This window comes from Zootoca vivipara, chromosome 7 (genome assembly GCF_963506605.1).
Source record: "Zootoca vivipara chromosome 7, rZooViv1.1, whole genome shotgun sequence".
NCBI lineage: Eukaryota > Metazoa > Chordata > Lepidosauria > Squamata > Lacertidae > Zootoca > Zootoca vivipara.
In genome coordinates this window covers 63,991,587-64,008,975 of record NC_083282.1, presented here as the reverse complement: position 1 = coordinate 64,008,975, position 17,389 = coordinate 63,991,587, and the positions used below count along the sequence as shown (strand labels likewise).

At 44.3% G+C, this 17,389-nt stretch overlaps 1 protein-coding gene across 2 annotated transcripts in view; it reads left to right on the top strand.

Moving 5' to 3' along the window:
• Positions 1 to 16,360, top strand: part of SYT2 (synaptotagmin 2) — a 142,419-nt gene extending 126,059 nt beyond the window's left edge. For both annotated transcript variants that reach the window (XM_035122915.2, XM_035122916.2), the window contains 6 exons: positions 1,604 to 1,726; positions 3,397 to 3,564; positions 3,839 to 4,006; positions 5,813 to 5,930; positions 6,969 to 7,102; positions 8,608 to 16,360. In XM_035122915.2, the coding sequence (XP_034978806.1) occupies positions 1,604 to 1,726; positions 3,397 to 3,564; positions 3,839 to 4,006; positions 5,813 to 5,930; positions 6,969 to 7,102; positions 8,608 to 8,814 (918 nt within the window). In that variant the 3' untranslated portion in view covers positions 8,815 to 16,360. The remainder of the gene's footprint in view (positions 1 to 1,603; positions 1,727 to 3,396; positions 3,565 to 3,838; positions 4,007 to 5,812; positions 5,931 to 6,968; positions 7,103 to 8,607) is intronic.
• Positions 16,361 to 17,389: the final 1,029 nt, after the last annotated feature.

The following is a 17,389-nucleotide window of genomic DNA, read 5'->3' as shown; positions in this document are numbered from 1 at the left end:
TGCCATAGATTGGTCCCCTTTGTACACAAACCAGATAACAACAGTTCCATTGCTTATGCTGTCCTCCTTGATATCTCCCCAAGTTCACAGTTGCCAGAAGTCTAATCTTTATATTCTGAAATTCTGAGCATTCAGCATTTATGAAGAAAATTACGGAGGTGTTAAATTTATGTAGCTGCTTATCAATATATATACTGGGCAGCTTACAAGCAAATCAATATTAAATACAGCATGTAAGAAAATCAACAGTAAGAAATTCCAGGCATCCAAAAAATATAATTTTATTTGCAACAGAAACAACAGAAACTGTTTACAAACCAGAGTAAACTTCACTGGCCACAATAGCCCCAGGTTAGTGCAATTAACAATAGTCTTAACTGAGCAGTGGGTTCTGTCCCTTCCTTTCACTAAATCTGCTATCCAACAGACCAGGGATAGGAGACATGTGGGGCTCTCATCCCTGACCATTGTCTGGGATTGATGTGAGTTCATCAACATCTGGATTGCCTCAGGCCTATAATCTCTGTAGTAGATTATGATGGTTAATTCATTAATCACCTCCAAGGCAATATACAGTGAAATAAAAATATGCAATAAAAACGCCACATAAAACAGAACAAAACCATTACTAACGAAGTGGAATTTTCAATGCATCAAAGTCCAGGTGCTACAGATTGGCACTACTGCAGGTGCCACATAATGCCAAACCTTAGCAGGGAGCAAGAAGGACCAGGGAGGAGGAAAGTGGTTGTGAGATCGACATGTTCACACCTTCACATCAAGCCATGGTTTGGCTTATTGTGACCTGTGAACCAGGCCACCATCTGCCTTTGTTTCTTTTGCCAAAATTCGTGTCCCTTTTTGTTCTCTTCCTTTGGCGAAGGCTTCCATTTTCTGAAGGAAGCCTTTTGGATACCTTCCTTGACTCTGCTGGCCTCCTCTTTGCTCTGGGGGCATCTTTCCTGATCTGTATGCAGTCTAGCTGAGCTAGTTTTGAACAACCCCTACCCCCAAGAATTTTAGATAGTTTTGACACCTCTTGACTTTCCCTTTCAACTTCCCTTTTTACCAATCCCCTCATTTTGGGGGAATTTCCTCCTTCAAAGTTGGGCTTCCTTAGCAATTGCCCACTGACATATATGTTGACTTTTTCACCACTACGCTAACTGCTACTATCTGGTCCAACAACCCTTATATCTTGTACCAGGTCCTGGGCACCACTTAAGATTAAGTCCAGGACCGCCACCCCTCTGTCCAACTTTTCAAGGATTCCATCATTTAGGGTATCTAGAAATTTTTAACTCTTTGTCGTGACTGGAATACACATGTGCCCAGTCTGTGTGGTGAAGACTGAAGTCAGAGGGAGACCCAAAATTTTGAGCAAAATACAGATAAGGAATCTTAGGCTCCCCTTTCGCCAACTCTCCTTTTCCTACTCCTGGAGTAACGCTTTATAGATGTACATGCATTTATGTGCATGCATTTCAGTATTTAGGTAAGGTATGGGAGAAAGGATACGCATGTGTGAAGGGGAACTAGGTTCTCAGTGCATGGTGCTCCTGTGCAAAAAATTATGGTATTGCTTCTCTTCCAGAACAAACAGGATGATGACGATGATGATGAAGAAGAAGAAGGGGAAGGGGAGGGGGAAAAGGAAGAAGAGAAGGAACCAGAGAACCTGGGCAAGCTGCAGTTCTCCCTAGACTATGACTTCCAGGCTAACCAGGTAAGGCACCCAAATGAATAGGTGGGGTGAGAGAGAAGGGGGAACCAAAGCTGTTGGAGAGATGTCACCCAATGGGAGAAAAGTGATAGCAGAAGGCAGAAGCACACGCCTACCACTTCTGGCAAGCTCAAAAATCTTCAGAGATGCCCACCCAACATTTAACTTGAACTTGTTCTACGTCTCTCCCCACAAGCTCTTGAGGGAGAGCACTCGGAGCCATGCCCAAGTTCCACAGAGGGCTGGTTCTCAGGTTCTGGAAAGGCACAGCACTCAGCGAGACAAGCTGTTTGGGTTGAGGAACTAAGCCTGAGACAGGTTGCATAGACCTACCAGGCCCCTTTTGGTTCCCAGGTTGGACGCCAACATGAGTTGCCATTGTAAGTGTAGCATTGCAGCATGGGAAATCTCAGGCCAGGAACTCCTTCAGCCTTCAAGCTGCCTCAGTGCTGTGAGGAGTAATGTACCTGTTCCTGCTCCCTGAGTCCCCTCTTCAAGTCTCTGGGTGTCTTGCAGTTGACACAGTTGGTAGCTATGTGTTATTTAGCAACACATGTCAGAGAGCCTCAGTGCCATTTTGATACAGACCCCTCCCCCCCTAAAGCTGATTTATACCCTCACAAATGTGTCAGGTGGAGGAGCTTGTGTGTGTGAAGGAAGTTGAGGTTACAAAAAGATTAAGCATCCCCTTCTCCCATTCCAAATTCTCTTTCCACACACTGCTTTCCTTTTAAAAACAGTGACATGCAATTTTATGCTTTTTTTTTTACAAACCAGGTGATGGAATAATGATACTTTCCCAGTATACTTTTATTTGTAAGAAGTAATGAGAATGGATATCCCTTGATGGTTAATGGGGTAATCAGCTTCATGGGCATGACATAGTGGCCAATGGATTCATTGGCCCAGTTTGTGCATGGTGCTAAGCCAAAAATAATGACTTAGCATGACAAAATGTGTAAGCTCCAGAAAAATGATTGAAGTTGCTTGGCTCCTCTGGTTGTTTTGCTGCTGCACTAGTCAAAGCCATGGTTTGGCGTAGCATCTTATCCAAGCAGTTTTGGTTTCTCAACAAATAATGAGCTGTAACCGAAGTTTGCCCTGTGGTTTGCAGCTCATGGTTTGTCTGGGAAGGCTGAACTACAAACACGAGTTTGGATGATATGTTAAGCGAAATCATGGCTTGGCTCAGTTTGGTAGAGCAGCGAAGCAACCAGAAGGACTGGCTGAGATGTCTCCCAGAGTTTGGGTTGAGTCATGGTTTGTTTTAATGTTACACAGGGGTAGTGTCAGTATTTATTGCAAGCATAATGAAAAAGGAACACATTGTTAGTTGCCGCTTTTCATTCTTCGTCATTATTTCACTTATTAAATTACTATACTGCCCTTCTTCCTAGGGCAGTTTACACTCTACAGTTATATATGTTATATATCATAGCAATAAACTAAACTAAATAAGATGGTATTGCTAGACTAATTGAAAAATAACACCTGTGAGTGTAACACAAAAGAGAAGGACAACGTAGGCCATCTAGATTCTAGCAAGAGCAGAAGGAAGGTAGGTGACAGTTCATATTAGTTCTGAGGCCGATTTCCTTCTCTATGCATTGTACTGTTTGGCATGTGGCCTTGCAAAGCCATTTCGTTTCCTAAGAACTGTTTTTCCCTGACAGCTCACAGTAGGGATCCTCCAAGCAGCTGAGCTCCCAGCACTGGACATGGGGGGCACATCTGACCCTTACGTCAAAGTCTTCCTGCTTCCTGACAAGAAGAAGAAGTATGAGACCAAAGTGCAAAAGAAGACCCTTAATCCAACCTACAATGAGACCTTTGTCTTCAAGGTAAGACTTCTGTTGGCCTAGGCATCCTCTGCAGAGGATATATTGCACACAGCTAGAACACTGACATATTTGTGGTAGCCCCCAGAGAGAAAGAAAGAAGTACTGCAGGGAGCAATACCCAGTGTCACTTGGAGAAAAATGGGGGGGGGGAATAATTCCTGGCAATCGAAACTAAATGTATTGTTGGGCAAGATCATTCCAACAGCCTCTTAAGAGAGTTTGTTCCAGGTGCCAAAGCAGTTATTGAACCACAGCCCTCTGTTCTGTGTAACAGATTCCATATCAGGAGCTGGGTGGCAAGACGTTGGTGATGGCTATCTATGACTTTGACCGTTTCTCCAAACATGACATCATTGGAGAAGTCAAGGTGCCCATGAACACGGTGGACCTGGGGCAGCCCATTGAAGAATGGAGGGATCTGGAGAGTGCAGAAAAAGAGGAGGTAAGGAGCTGATGGAAGTGGAAGCATCTTGTTTTCTTTCATTGCCTTTTGCTGCTGTTTTTTAAAATTAGCATTGCTTTTTTTTACCTCAGCTGTGCAAATGTGGGTATTGATACTTAGCACTGTATGAAGGAGCCCCACACAGAAGGTGAATTTTGCTAAGTTTCCTGAGGTTTTTGGTAGGAAGTCGGCTTTGGAGAAATGCAGATTTAGAAGGCCTAGGTTCTTGCTGGGCTGAGCTGCCTTTTCTAAGGAAACACTCAGTCTCTCAGCAGAGCATCTCTGCACCTCGGCCTTCTGCTACTAAGTGGTCTTTGTGGAAGATCATTTGCCTCTGTCAGTACCAAAGGAATGGAAACGGATTGGTCAAGTCTAAAAACCAAGTTCTCTATTGCCTAATTGGAAGAATGAGGTCTTGGATTAAAAAATGTAACACTAATAAGTCAAAACTGATGCATATCGGTGGTGGGGAATCCCTAAACCAGGCATCCCCAAACTGCGGCCCTCCAGATGTTTTGGCCTACAACTCCCATGATCCCTAACTAACCAGTGGTCGGGGAAGATGGGAATTGTAGTTCAAAACATCTGGAGGTCCGAAGTTTGGGGATGCCTGCCCTAAACCATAACTACATATAAACAATGTTGAGTCCAAAATTGGCTATTAATTACTTTTCAGGAAATAAATCTTAACATCGTTATGGGGTTTCTCACCTCAGTGATTTCCGAGTGGGTGGAGGAACTTGTTATTCCTCCTGCTTTAGACTGGAGCTGGGCATCCAGCCCGTGTGGTATAGAGGTTAGTGTGTATGACCTGTAAGACCAGGGGAGGCTCACTCAGTCAGGAACCCTCTGGGTGATTTTGAGCCAGTCGCTATCTCTCAGCCTAACCCACCTCACAGGGTTGCTGTGAAGATAACATAGAGAAGGTAATAAATTTATACGTCACCTTGACCCCTTGAAGGAACGGGGAGATATAATAACTAAAAATGCATAAAGACAGCTCATTGTACTTTGAATGTATTGTTCGCTGTTCCTCTCATTTTAGTATTAATGCTTGTGTATAAGTGTACCAAAATATGGAATAATCTTGCTGTTATTTATTCAATTTCTCACCCACCCTTCACCATAAAGTCACAGGGTGGGTTACAGCAATTTATAAATGCAATATTAAAATCAGTTGAAAACAAATCATGGTCAAGAGAATAGGATGGTCCTTATATATCTCAAATGTCAAAAGCCAGGATAAAGCGGTGCATCTTCAGCATGTGACAGGCGGCATAAGGAAGGTGTCAGGTGCTTCTCCTAGTCCTGATACCAGGTCCTTTGCTTTCCTGGCTGGAGGAAGTGATGGTGGCCATAGTTGCAGTGATAGGGCAACATTCAAATTATTTGTCTGCTAGATGGTGAGAAGGGGCAGGGCCTTCACAGCACAGTGTGAACAGGGCAGTTGTGTTATGCCATGACTTTTAGCAAGGCCAGTTCTGGGGTTATTTCTAATATTTGCTTGGTTATTTTACATATTTCTCTTATGGTTGTTGTCCAGAATAGTTGGATTTTGGGGCACTCCCACCAATCACCCACCCTCTCCCCATCTTCCTCTTTCCCCCCTTTCTTCCCAATGTCTCAACAAATGAAACTGATTTGTAAAAATGTTATGAGAGACATTGCACGTATCTTTGTAAATCAAGAAAACCTCTAATAAAAACACAACTGTGTTATGCCATGACTTCCGCCTTAGGACTGTGAACTTTTATTGGCGCTGAGTAGAACTCCAGATTTCATTGCTCTCCCTGTTTCCCTTGACAGCCAGAGAAACTGGGAGACATCTGTATCTCATTACGCTATGTGCCCACTGCCGGGAAACTCACTGTCTGCATCCTGGAGGCCAAGAACTTGAAAAAGATGGATGTCGGAGGACTTTCAGGTGAGTGCAGAACAACTTCATGCCCACCAGATGGCACCACAGAGCCAGGACCAAAGGATTTTCTGGGCATTTTTGCACAATGAGGCATAAAGTAGTTCTTACTTTAATTGCTTTGTAATATGAATGTAAAACCCACACCTGCCAAAATGCGGCTTCTTCCTCTATATTATTCCTCTTAATTAGTTTATTTTGATTTGGGTTTTTTTTTACCTGCCCTTCACCCTAAGGTCTCAGAGGTTTTTTTTTGGGGGGGGGGGTGTCCTTGGCCTCACATTGCTTAAGTCTGAGTGACACCAGCTGCATGGATGCTACTTGAAAATGAAACATGTGTTGTGAGCAATGGGCCGCTTCCCATATGGCTGTGACCATTTATATCTATGGCATCTTGACCCACCCACCCCAAAAGGGAGAGTTGTACTGGTGTAGTTGAAATACCTGCAACTGTATGGAAAGGTGCTTCCTTCAGCTTCCTGCATAGGACTGTGACCGTTTCAATCTCGAAATGTCAGCCATTCCACTAGAGAAGTGCAAACCAGCCTTATGCTGTCCCAGGACGTAAGGAAAACCTGCTGGGTCAGACCAAAGGCTCATCTAGTCCAGCATCCTGTTCTCACAGTGGCAAACCAGATGCCTATGAGAAGCCCACAAGCATCCCCTGAGCCGAGGGAAGCACTGTCCTCATTTGCGATTCCCCACGGTAGAAGTAGAGCGCAGCCATCATTGCTAGTAGCCTTATGCTCCATGCATTTGTCTAATCCTCTCATCCCAAGTTGGTGGGTATCTTGAGCTTTTACAAAAGAGATAAGGACTCTCTGGGAAGAGGAGGAGCACCCACAGGAAATGCATCCTACATAAGTGGCTCCAAACGACCAACGATTCCGTATTATAGAGCAAAAAGTTAATGGCATCTCTGTCCGTCCCATTCCTCTGTGCACCATGGCTAATTCCTAGCTGTTTCCCCTTGAGGTTTCCTCTCTCTGGCCTTTCAGTGTGTGTTAGCTGCCTGCAAAGTCTGAACTGCTTAGCCTTCCTTTTCAGATCCCTATGTGAAGATCCACCTGCTGCAGAATGGCAAGCGGCTCAAGAAGAAGAAGACCACAGTCAAGAAGAAGACTCTGAACCCCTATTTCAACGAGTCGTTCAGCTTTGAAATTCCCTTTGAGCAGATACAGGTTCACCTGCTTCTCACTTGAGGGAGTTTGGGGGAGGGCCATGCAAAGGGCTCCCAAGGTCACTGAGCTCACCTGTGGGCTGAAAAGTCCTCTGCCATCTTACCTGTACCATGGGATCTTATGTTGGCCTCTCAAAGTGCATGGGCCAAATCTCTGAATAGTCTAGCCTCATTTCCTCCCTGTTGGCAATGGAAGGGGGATGTTCTCAAAGGATAAGCTTTAAAAAGCCTGGTGAGAATCCTGTAAAAGATTTAAGTTAGGCATTTTTAAAAAAACAAGTCCAGGCCTGCTTGGTCCAACCATTCTCTGATGAGGGACATGTTTTGTACTGCATTTATTTTATTTATTTACTACATTTATATCTCCCCTTTTCCTCTGAGGAGATAAAGGCATCATACATGATTCTCCCTCCCCCTTCCCATTTTATCCCTCCAACAACACTTTGTGGTGAGATTGAGATATAGCAACCCACCCAAGGACACAGTGTGAGCTTCATGGATGAATGAGGATTTGAACCCAAGTCTCCCTCATTCTCATCCAACACTCGTAATTGCTGCACCAGCACTCAGTTCATTGTTGCTGCACCAGCACTCAGTTCATCGTAGGGCACAAATGTTGTAAAGAGCAACCTGAAGCCTGCCAGAGTGCAGTTTCAGTGTCTCCAACCAGAGCTAGGTTGTGCACATTTTGCTCATTCGGTCCAGACACTATATGGAATAAAGGAAAAGGAAGCATGAGCTACAGCTGCCCTCTTGGTTGTGTCAAAATTAAGTCCTCCATAGATCATATACAAATCACATGCATCACTTTTACAAACAACTAGTATGTAGTATGTAGTAGGGTGGCGCTGTGGGTTAAACCACAGAGCCTAGGGCTTGCCGATCAGAAGGTCGGCGGTTCAAATCCCCGCGATGGGGTGAGCTCCCGTTGCTTGGTCCCTGCTCCTGCCAACTTAGCAGTTCGAAAGCACATCAAAGTGCAAGTAGATAAATAGGTACCGCTCCAAGCGGGAAGGTAAACAGCATTTCCGTGTGCTGCTCTGGCTCACCAGAAGCAGCTTTGTCATGCTGGCCACATGACCTGGAAGCTGTACGCTGGCTTCATAAAGCGAGATGAGCGGCACAATCCCAGAGTCGGTCACAACTGGACCTAATGGTCAGGGGTCCCTTTACTTTTACCTAATATGTAGATAGGTCGCTATAATTTTGTGTGCATCATCTCACCGTTGCAGCAAGCTCTTGTTCAACCAAAAATACACGCCATTTCTGATCAGGATTCCCCCCCCCCATGAGATTGTCATCCTGTTGTGATCCTCTGCTCCTTGCCCATTAATCCCAGAACGATCCCATTGCTCCTAAAACCTGAAATGTGGGAACAAACCAGCAACTATCATTTCCAGCCTTTTTTATTACTGTATTAAAAAAAGATCAACTGAGCACCTACTGAACTTCAAGAGGATGCAGTATACCATAATAATAATTTCTCTTTTCTTGCCTCCCATCCAGAAAGTGCAAGTTGTGATTACTGTGCTGGATTATGACAAGCTGGGGAAGAACGAAGCCATTGGCAAAGTATTTGTCGGCAACAAATCCACTGGCACGGAGCTAAGGCACTGGTCTGACATGCTGGCCAACCCACGCCGTCCCATTGCCCAGTGGCATTCCCTGAAGCCTGAAGAGGAGGTGGATGCAGCTCTTGGGAAAAACAAATAGGCAGCTCCATACCCCAGCATCACCTTCTGAACATTCAAAGTGATCCAGAGCTATCAATACCTCAGTTAGGCAACATTTGGTTTCTGTTCCGTTCTGTTTTCTAAGCTGCAATACCCTTTCTTTGATGGCTGTAGAGGGATTCTGGATGAACTCGAGAGCATCCAGAGGGGGGAAGGTTTAAAGACACAGCTGTTCCTTTTGCATTCTTCAAAGTAGTTTTGTCTGCTGCATGTTCCATCGTCTCTAAGTGTCGTTCTCTTCGAGCGCAAAGCAAGCTTCGTTCTTGGGTTTCTCCCCAAGGCCACCATGAATAGCAGCACAAAGCAAGCTTTGCTTTTACTCGCTTTGGGATCTTCTTCCTTAAGTTGGACCTTTGAATACCGTGCTTGGATGATACCAGAGCCTGACAATGTGAGTTGACCAGATACACTGTGCTTGCTTTGGAAGACAGCAAGGTGCACGAAGAGGTGCTCTTGGGAACCATATGAGCATCCTCATACTTTGAGATTGGTGGCCTCCAGCCATTGGCCACCTAGCAGAGAGAACAAGGAGCAACTCTGGCACTGGAACATCCCTGATTATGTGGATAGCTGGTGGCTTAAGTCGCTCTGGTGAGGGGAGTGTGGTTTTGAGCATACAAATTACCGAATACTAATTGCCCTGTATTATTTAGGTAATGCAGTCAGTCTTCTGCTCCCTTATAGTTTTCAGTTCTTGAGTAGAACAGTGGAGTGGTACTAGGAGATTATTGGAGTGCAATAACTACACTTGTGAGTTGCCACTCTTCTTTCCTAGTGCAGGGCAGAGCATAAAACACACTTTGTTTTTGAAGGACAGCACCATGGGATATTTATGCTAGTAGCCTTACCATGTGGAAATTAGAAGGCCCAGCCCTGCAGGTAAGTCAACTTCCAGATAGCGGTGCATAGTGGGTGCATAGTGGGAAATGTTAGCAAGAACTTCAATGCAGCTTTGAGACCTGAAGGAAACGGCAGCCCTGGGTTGGTTTGCATACAGTTCTCGTCCTGCCTTGCACTGCCACCTCTCTCTTGTGGACACAGCAACCTAAATCTGAAGAGATGTATAGATATTTAGCAGGAAGGCTAATTTGCATCCATATGTCAGTGGTAAGGCACGTGCATTGTATGCAAAAAGACCCCAGGCTCCATCCATTGTACCCTCAAGTATCACTGGGAATGTCCTCTGTCTGGAGAGCCACTGCCCATCCGACTAGACAGCACTTGGATAAGTGGCCTGACTCAGTATAAGACAGTTTCCTACATTCCTAACATCTTAAGGATTTTTTCAGCCAAAGGCAAGTACCTGTGTTTTTCTAATGCTCTGATGATCTACTAGATGGGAAGAGCAGGTAGGACAAGCAGATTTGCCCAAAGGCCTACAAAATGCTGTATTGATCTTAGATTAATTTATCTAATTTCTCAATTATGAGAGTTGAAGAAGCTTTTGGCTGGGAGCCTCCTCCTCCCCCCACCCCAACGTCACTCTTGGCTAATAGAGGGAGCATTGTGCATGTTCGAGTTTAGAGGGCAAGCGAATCCATTCCAACCTAAGGACCAAAGATGCACCAAAGGCAGCAGCATCTCCTGTTCTATATAGTATTGTCCGGCTGCCAAAAACATATATGGTTTCTTTGCTGATCCCAGAGGGATAAGCCATATTATCTTTGCTACCTAGTGTTTGCACTGATCCCTGAAGGGCCTGCCCGTTTCATTTGTTGCACCAGATATCAATGTCTTGGATGTATTGACTCCCTGTTCAGGTTGTTGGAGCAGGAAGGATGTAGACACTGGCACCACCCCCAGGCCTCCGTTTTACTGAAGGGGCATCAGTCCCGCTCAGTTCAAGCTCATCATCTAAAGAATACAGCAGTGAATGCAGGCCTGACACTTTTATGTTTGGCTTGGTTGTGTTCCATTTAGTCACCATGGTGCTCCTCGGACCTTTTGGTGGTGATATGGGTAAAACGGATTCTAGCCATGAAGATTGGTTGAGCAAGGCTCAGGCTTTATTCAAGTTGCAGATTCAGGGAGCAAAAGGCCTCAAAAAAACTGTCCTGTGAGGGCAAAATATTTAGCCAAGGAAGATCTCTTGTGCAAGCTTCTTCATTGGCTTAGCTTGGACCAGATCAGTCCTGCTTACCATGATCATTTTAATATTTTGGCTGCACAGCCAAAAAGTGACTTATACTTTTGTGTTTGTAGGAATAGACAGAAACAGAGAGCACTGGTGGAGTTCTGAGCATGCAGAATAAGGCAGTCCCTGTGCTTCAGCAGCCTCCGTGGCAATAATGTCTCCTTTCCTATTCTGGCCACCAGGGCAGGACTTAAGTACCAATATTGGCTTTAAGGTTCTCAGCTGCCTGTCAGCCTTTGCCACCTGTAAGGAATCCTGAGCTTGAAAGAACAGCTTGGCTAATGCAGACAAGGCATAGGGTTCTTGGGTGTTGTATGCTGACCTCCCATGGGGTGTAGGTTTCTTTGAATTCTTCGTTCCTCAGCTAGCTAGGATCAGGCCTCAGGTCTAGCTGGGTGGCAGTAACTGCCTCTCTGTTTTGTGCCATTCCAGCCTGCAGATGAGAACTGAATGTTCCTCCATATACAAAAACGAAACAAGAATCCTGCCGTGTAGAAAACTAGCATGACAGAAGGCATCTCCTTTCCTGCATAGGTTTGTTGGTTTGTTTGTACAGAGGAGCATTCCATTGTGTGAGCTTCCCCTTTCGATCTCAAATGGTACAGCCCAGAAATTAGGCCTTAGAAATAGGTTGTTCCTGCCCAAATGGGCCATTGCGAGCAGAGTAGTCCCAGGATCATTCATGTCCAGGCAGAGCTAAACCACTTTGGTCCTAGGGGCGAGTAAATACCTTGATGTTAATGCACTTTGGGCCTTGGCTCTGCTCCTTTTTCTTCCTCACCAACTTTACTACAGAGATGGAAAGGGAGAGCCATCACAAGGTGCTTTAAAATGCTCTAGAGATGTGAAGGAAAAAAGTGGGAGGAACTCTTTAAAGGTCTTCAGCATGCTTCCCTGCAGGTTTCCTTCTTGGATTAATCAACCTGTAAAAGCTACAATTGCAGCCCTGTTCACTCTGCACATTGCTACCATGGTATTACCACCTGTGGGTTGTGCTCCGAGCCCCATGAAGTGAGACCTGGGTTTATTTATTAATCAGACCTGCAGGACCATATGCAATAGTGCCTATGCTTAATCAGAAAAAAAGAAAAAAAAATCACTGCAGCATCTCTGAAAAGATAGCTTTGGTACTGGTTTGTTCTTCTTTTTTTAAAAAAAACACAACACAAATAAGTCCATCCCTACTTAAGGGTACATTAAATTTGTTCCCAATTAAGGGTAGATAAAATTTGTGCCTCTCTTAGCTTTTAATGCTGCCACTGGCAAGGATAGGGTTTTAAGGCATCCTTGCAGAAGGATGTCCTTGTTGAGTTCTGAATCTGTCCATGAGATTCTTCTTCTTAAACTAGAACTGGCACCATCCCTAATCAGATGCCATCGCAACAGCACCACTGCAGTGCCAGGAAGTCCCAATGGCAGGGGGAAGGACCACATGTTTCTGTCCACAAAGATCAAAAGGTGCCTTTGCAGGTTGTAAGCATGGTGGAATAATGAGCTCTTCATCCCTCAGAGATTCTCATGAGGTTCTGCAATGTCCTGCTTTCTTAAATAGTGGGTGAGCACTGGAATCTATGGGTGTGCGTGCATTTGTGCCAGTGTGCCAGTCTTTGTGTACAGTTCCTAGTCACTGCAGGCATCTATACATTTGGATAAAGGCTGCCAAACCAATTTGTATTATTTTGTTACAGTGAATCACAGTGCTGGTTATCTCCCCAGGTTATGCTTCTTTTGCCTCCTCTTACCTACAGCTGTAGAACCTAACGCCAGTTCTCTCCCAGATCCACCACCGTTCGGTGGGATTACTTTGCTTTGATCTGCAAAATATTAACATTTATAACTGTTTCTAGTGCAGAAGCCCTGTTAAGTCTGTTGCAACGAGAGCAGCAGAGAGTCTTTTTTCACCTTTAAAGCCCAATACATTTATTATGGTGCAAACAAATATGGGCCATAATATAAATTTTGTTGATTTGCCACTGTGTGATGTTATGTCAAGCTTGCAAACGTCACTTCCTTCCCTGGATTGGCAATTCATGCTTCTAAACAGTGTCACTTGAGGTTTACCGGTTCTTAATTCACACTAAAGGTAGGTAGGGGTGTGTGTGTGTGTGTGTGTGTGTGTGTGTGTGTCAGAATCTATGTGGCACTCCAAATTGACAATCATGCAATGGCTGCAAAATTCATAAAGTTGGATAGAGAGCTGCCTTTTTGTGAATGGAAAGGACTGGAATTCAGCAGAGGCTCTTGCTGAAAGGAATTGGGGCAATTTTCACCATTCCCCACCTTCCATGTCCTCTGGAAGAGCTTTTCAGGGGGAAGTCTGAAGCCTGGCCTCCTGCAGTCTTGAATGGACTTCGGCTTGTGGGAAGTCTGGATCCAACTCAATAGCTTAAATTTACCTTGAGTTAGCATTTATATTGCCAATTCACATGTGGCTATAAAGGTGATGTCTACGTAAACGGATGGCAGTAAGATACAAAGTAATCTATAGCCCCATAAGATACTATGCATGTGGATGCATATATCTATTGATATTTCAAGAGGCATGTAGGTGAGCATTGCATTGAAGATGCCTTCATATCAATAGTGGTTGTGGGAATAGATTAATCTTACTGAATTAGAACAAATATGTTTGAAGAATTTGTATTTTTGCAAGCAAAAAGGATCAGACCGCACTGCAAAATGGCAACATCGCCACACCAACCCAGTTCTGGTAATCTTCTCCTGCTGATAAACGATCCAGGGTGTCCTCTTTGAAACCAATGATGTGGAAATATTAGCACTAAGAACCAGGTCAGAACACACAGCCATTAATGAATGGTGTCTCCAACTTCTACAGTTCAAAATGGGGGAGCTGTAACTTTAATACACAATATAAATGTATTTGGGTTTTAATTTCTTTTTCTATAAAGGGGGAGAAAAAGTGAACCAACTCAAGCCATCTGAGCCTCATCCAAATCCCATCATTTGTGTGTACTTATATATAAAATGATATAGAGATCTATTAACATAAACGAAACCCTCTTGTAAGCAATGCATGATGCCTAGCCAGTATGTAAGTAGCAGCAGCAGCAGCATGCAAAGAGCAGAACCCATAGACCATGTGTGTCATTGCCCATTTTCTAGAATACAGTCAGGCTACAGAGTTATTTTTAAAATGTGGTGTGAATGAATTTATTTTACCTAATAAGATTGGGGCGGGGGGGACTGTAAAAAAAATTAAGAGAGAGAGTGGTTGTAACAATGTAAGTTTATTTTCAATAAAAAGTAATAATTTTTTAATAAAAAAGCAACAAAGCATGCCTGATCCATTAAAAAATATTCATAGAAGCATTGTATGGGGTGGGGTGGGGGATACGATAACAACAATATGGCAGTGGATTTCATCAGTGTGTTGTAATCTATATTTACAAAACTGTAACTTGTTGCATTTTTACCATGTCCTAGTAGCAGCAACATTGCCGCTTCAATGTTCCGTGTCGTGCTGAAGCATTTCACTGTTGAAGCAAATTTAGAAGCCATATTAGATCACAGGCTGCCAGGATCCTGAAACTGGGATTGGCTGACAGGTGATCCCCAGTCTCTCCTCTCCCTCGCTAATGTTTCCCTGCCTCCGTCTTTGTCTATCGTGCTGTCTATGTCTTACGTCATTCCTGCGGACGTTTGTGGGTGACAGAGACCCAACTTGGAGGCTGTGGCCTCACTTTGGGTTGGAGCTCTGAAGGAAAGCCGTCAAGTATATTTCAACACTGGCTGTGAATAACATTGTTCTAAAGTTCTTTCTTGCTCAACAGTCAGGATTAGCTTCAGCATTTGGGGCAGCCATTCAGGGGTCAAAACACCCTGGCAGATAACACCAGTGCTGGTGTCTCTTTTAACCCCCCTTGTCCACCCATCTTCCTCAGTTGAAGGCTTATCCAGTGGCAGTGGATGGATCTGAGAAGCCCACTGTTAATACTTTCCCATGATGCCCTGGAACACTCAACATAGCATTATGGGAAAATTTAATGGGAGGCTGCTTCCTAGCCACAGCAACTGCTACCAGATAAGCCAATAGTTTTTTCTTAAAAACCACAACTGGAGCAATGGGCAGGCATGGGGAAGGTCCATAGTTCCTGTGTCAGCATGATGTGCTCATCTAGAGCAGGAGCAGCTATTGCAGAACCCTCTGGGTGTTTTCAGACTCCCAACTCAATCAGTCTCAGCCACCTTGACCAATGGTCAGGCTGTAGTGACGGCTGGATGACACCATGCCCAGAGGAAGTTTTGGGTAGTGGATGGGAAGGACTCTTACAGAGTAGTGCTCACCTTGGGGAGGAGAAAAGGAACTGGGATAGTTTATTTCAAGCTAGTCCAGACATTGACCCTGTTTAGGCAAAACTCTCACATCTTCTTTGAATGCATGTTTAGCAGAGCAGGAAGGGGCACACCAGCATTGGCTGTGAATCCCCAACATGCAGTTAAAAGTCTGAAAATGGCCCATAGATACATGGCAGGGCTTCACAGGAACCTTATCTGGTCAAGCATTTCCCATTGTGTGTTCACTGCCAGTGAGGTTTTGTCTGAACAAGGGGCTGTCTGTGGGAAAAAAGGGAAATGATGGCATCCTCAAGCAATGAGATTGCTGGGCCCTTTAGGCTACTTCTGTAACACACAGTTCTGAAAGAAATTATAGGACTCTTTTTTTAAAAGCCTCTCTTCCAAGCGATTGTTGATCCAAGTTTTCTGGCCATAGCACCACTCCATGAGGCGTGTGTTGTGAATGAGCTTGGCAAAAGAAAAAAGCACAGTGTGAACTGGGCTTTATCTCAGCTTATCACCAGCACTATAAAACTGCAGAATGACATCAAAAAAGCAGCAGATAGCAGGAACGTTATGGATGGATGGATGGAGTACAGATTTGGACATGACGACCCAGGTCACAGCAGGCTGCTAAAATCTGCTCCTATCCTTCATGCAGGTGGCAAAATGGGATTGTTAAAGGCAGCACCTCAAGGAACAGTTTGAAAAGTTGGCAAGTCCATTTGAGGTGTAGCAGATATACAGAACATAAACTCAAGAGGTGGCCTACATGATACACACCCACACATCCAAAAAAGGCTAGAGAAAGGCTTCAGACCTTCTGAGGCAAGGCTTTTGCTTCCTTTGCCTTTCCTTCCAGCCAGACCCTCTGTCACATACAAACGTCCTGAACCAACTCATTTCTTGGCCCCACTTCATTCCCACCATTTCTGGTGCAGCCTGAGCTCTGCAGCACTGACCTCCAACCCCCCACCCCTCTCTGCAGGAAGCTGCTTTTAATGCTCCCTTTCCTGTCCTCATGTGGACCGTTTCTGTCTCTATTGTTAAATTGTTATTTTGTAATGATATGCGTCTCCTTATTAAAGAAACTAGCTGAAAGACCCAGCCGTTCTGTTTTTCTGTTATTTACATAAGTGCATTTTTCTTAATAGGAATACTTATTGGATCTCAGAATTAGGAGAGACTCAGCTGGAGGACAAACTCCATTTATAGAAGAGGGAATTTTGGCAGAGTTCCCATGTTCAAAAGAAATTGGTGGATAGGTTTTTTTTGGGGGGGGGGACCATCCCTATTTACATTTTAAAAACAACTTACACAGTAGAAACATCCAACAGGCAAATCAGTGATTCAAGTGTCAGGCGTCATACCTTTCTCATGGAGTCATCCCATATATTACATCGTCTTCTTCTTTGGCAATCACCTGTAGCAGAGTAAGATTGTCTTCCATGAATATGGTCTTAACAGTGTGTCCATAGATGACTGTGGAGGCCAATTCTGGATCTGCATGTCCTTCCACAGTGGGGACATAGGTTTCCGAGTAGGAGTCGATAGTAGTGAGGATTTGCCAAACGTGCCTTCCTCTTAGCTCATTTCTCCCTTTCATCCTGAGTTTGTGCTTCCAAATCCTTGATGCCTTTGGTCGAGGCTGTTCTCCAATTGGAGCGCTCACAGGGAGTCATTCCATATATTACATCCACTGTCGTAGAATTCTGCACTGTACCAATGCAGACTGCAGGGGAGATCCTATTAATGCTCTTCCCATATTAGCAATTTTTGAAAAGGCCATGGAGCAAACTACCAGGGGGGAAAGGACTGCCCTTTGCCCAGTGGCTAATTTGCTATATGCAGGCAGCTTTTAATTGTTATTTTGGGGGAGGGTGGCAGGGGGGCCACTGAAGACTTCATCAAGGACAAAATAGTTCCAAAATAATTGAAAATCCTCACAGCAGCATAAAATGTAGCTTCTGTTCTATTCATTTCTAAAAAGTATTTGTTGGAAAACATTCAACTCAAGCAAAGGCTTTCCACTTTTTAGTCAATTTCAACTCCTATGTATGGAAGGCATTGTTAGCCATTAGATATAAAAACATTGCATATTGCCACTGTTTCATTCACATGTCTC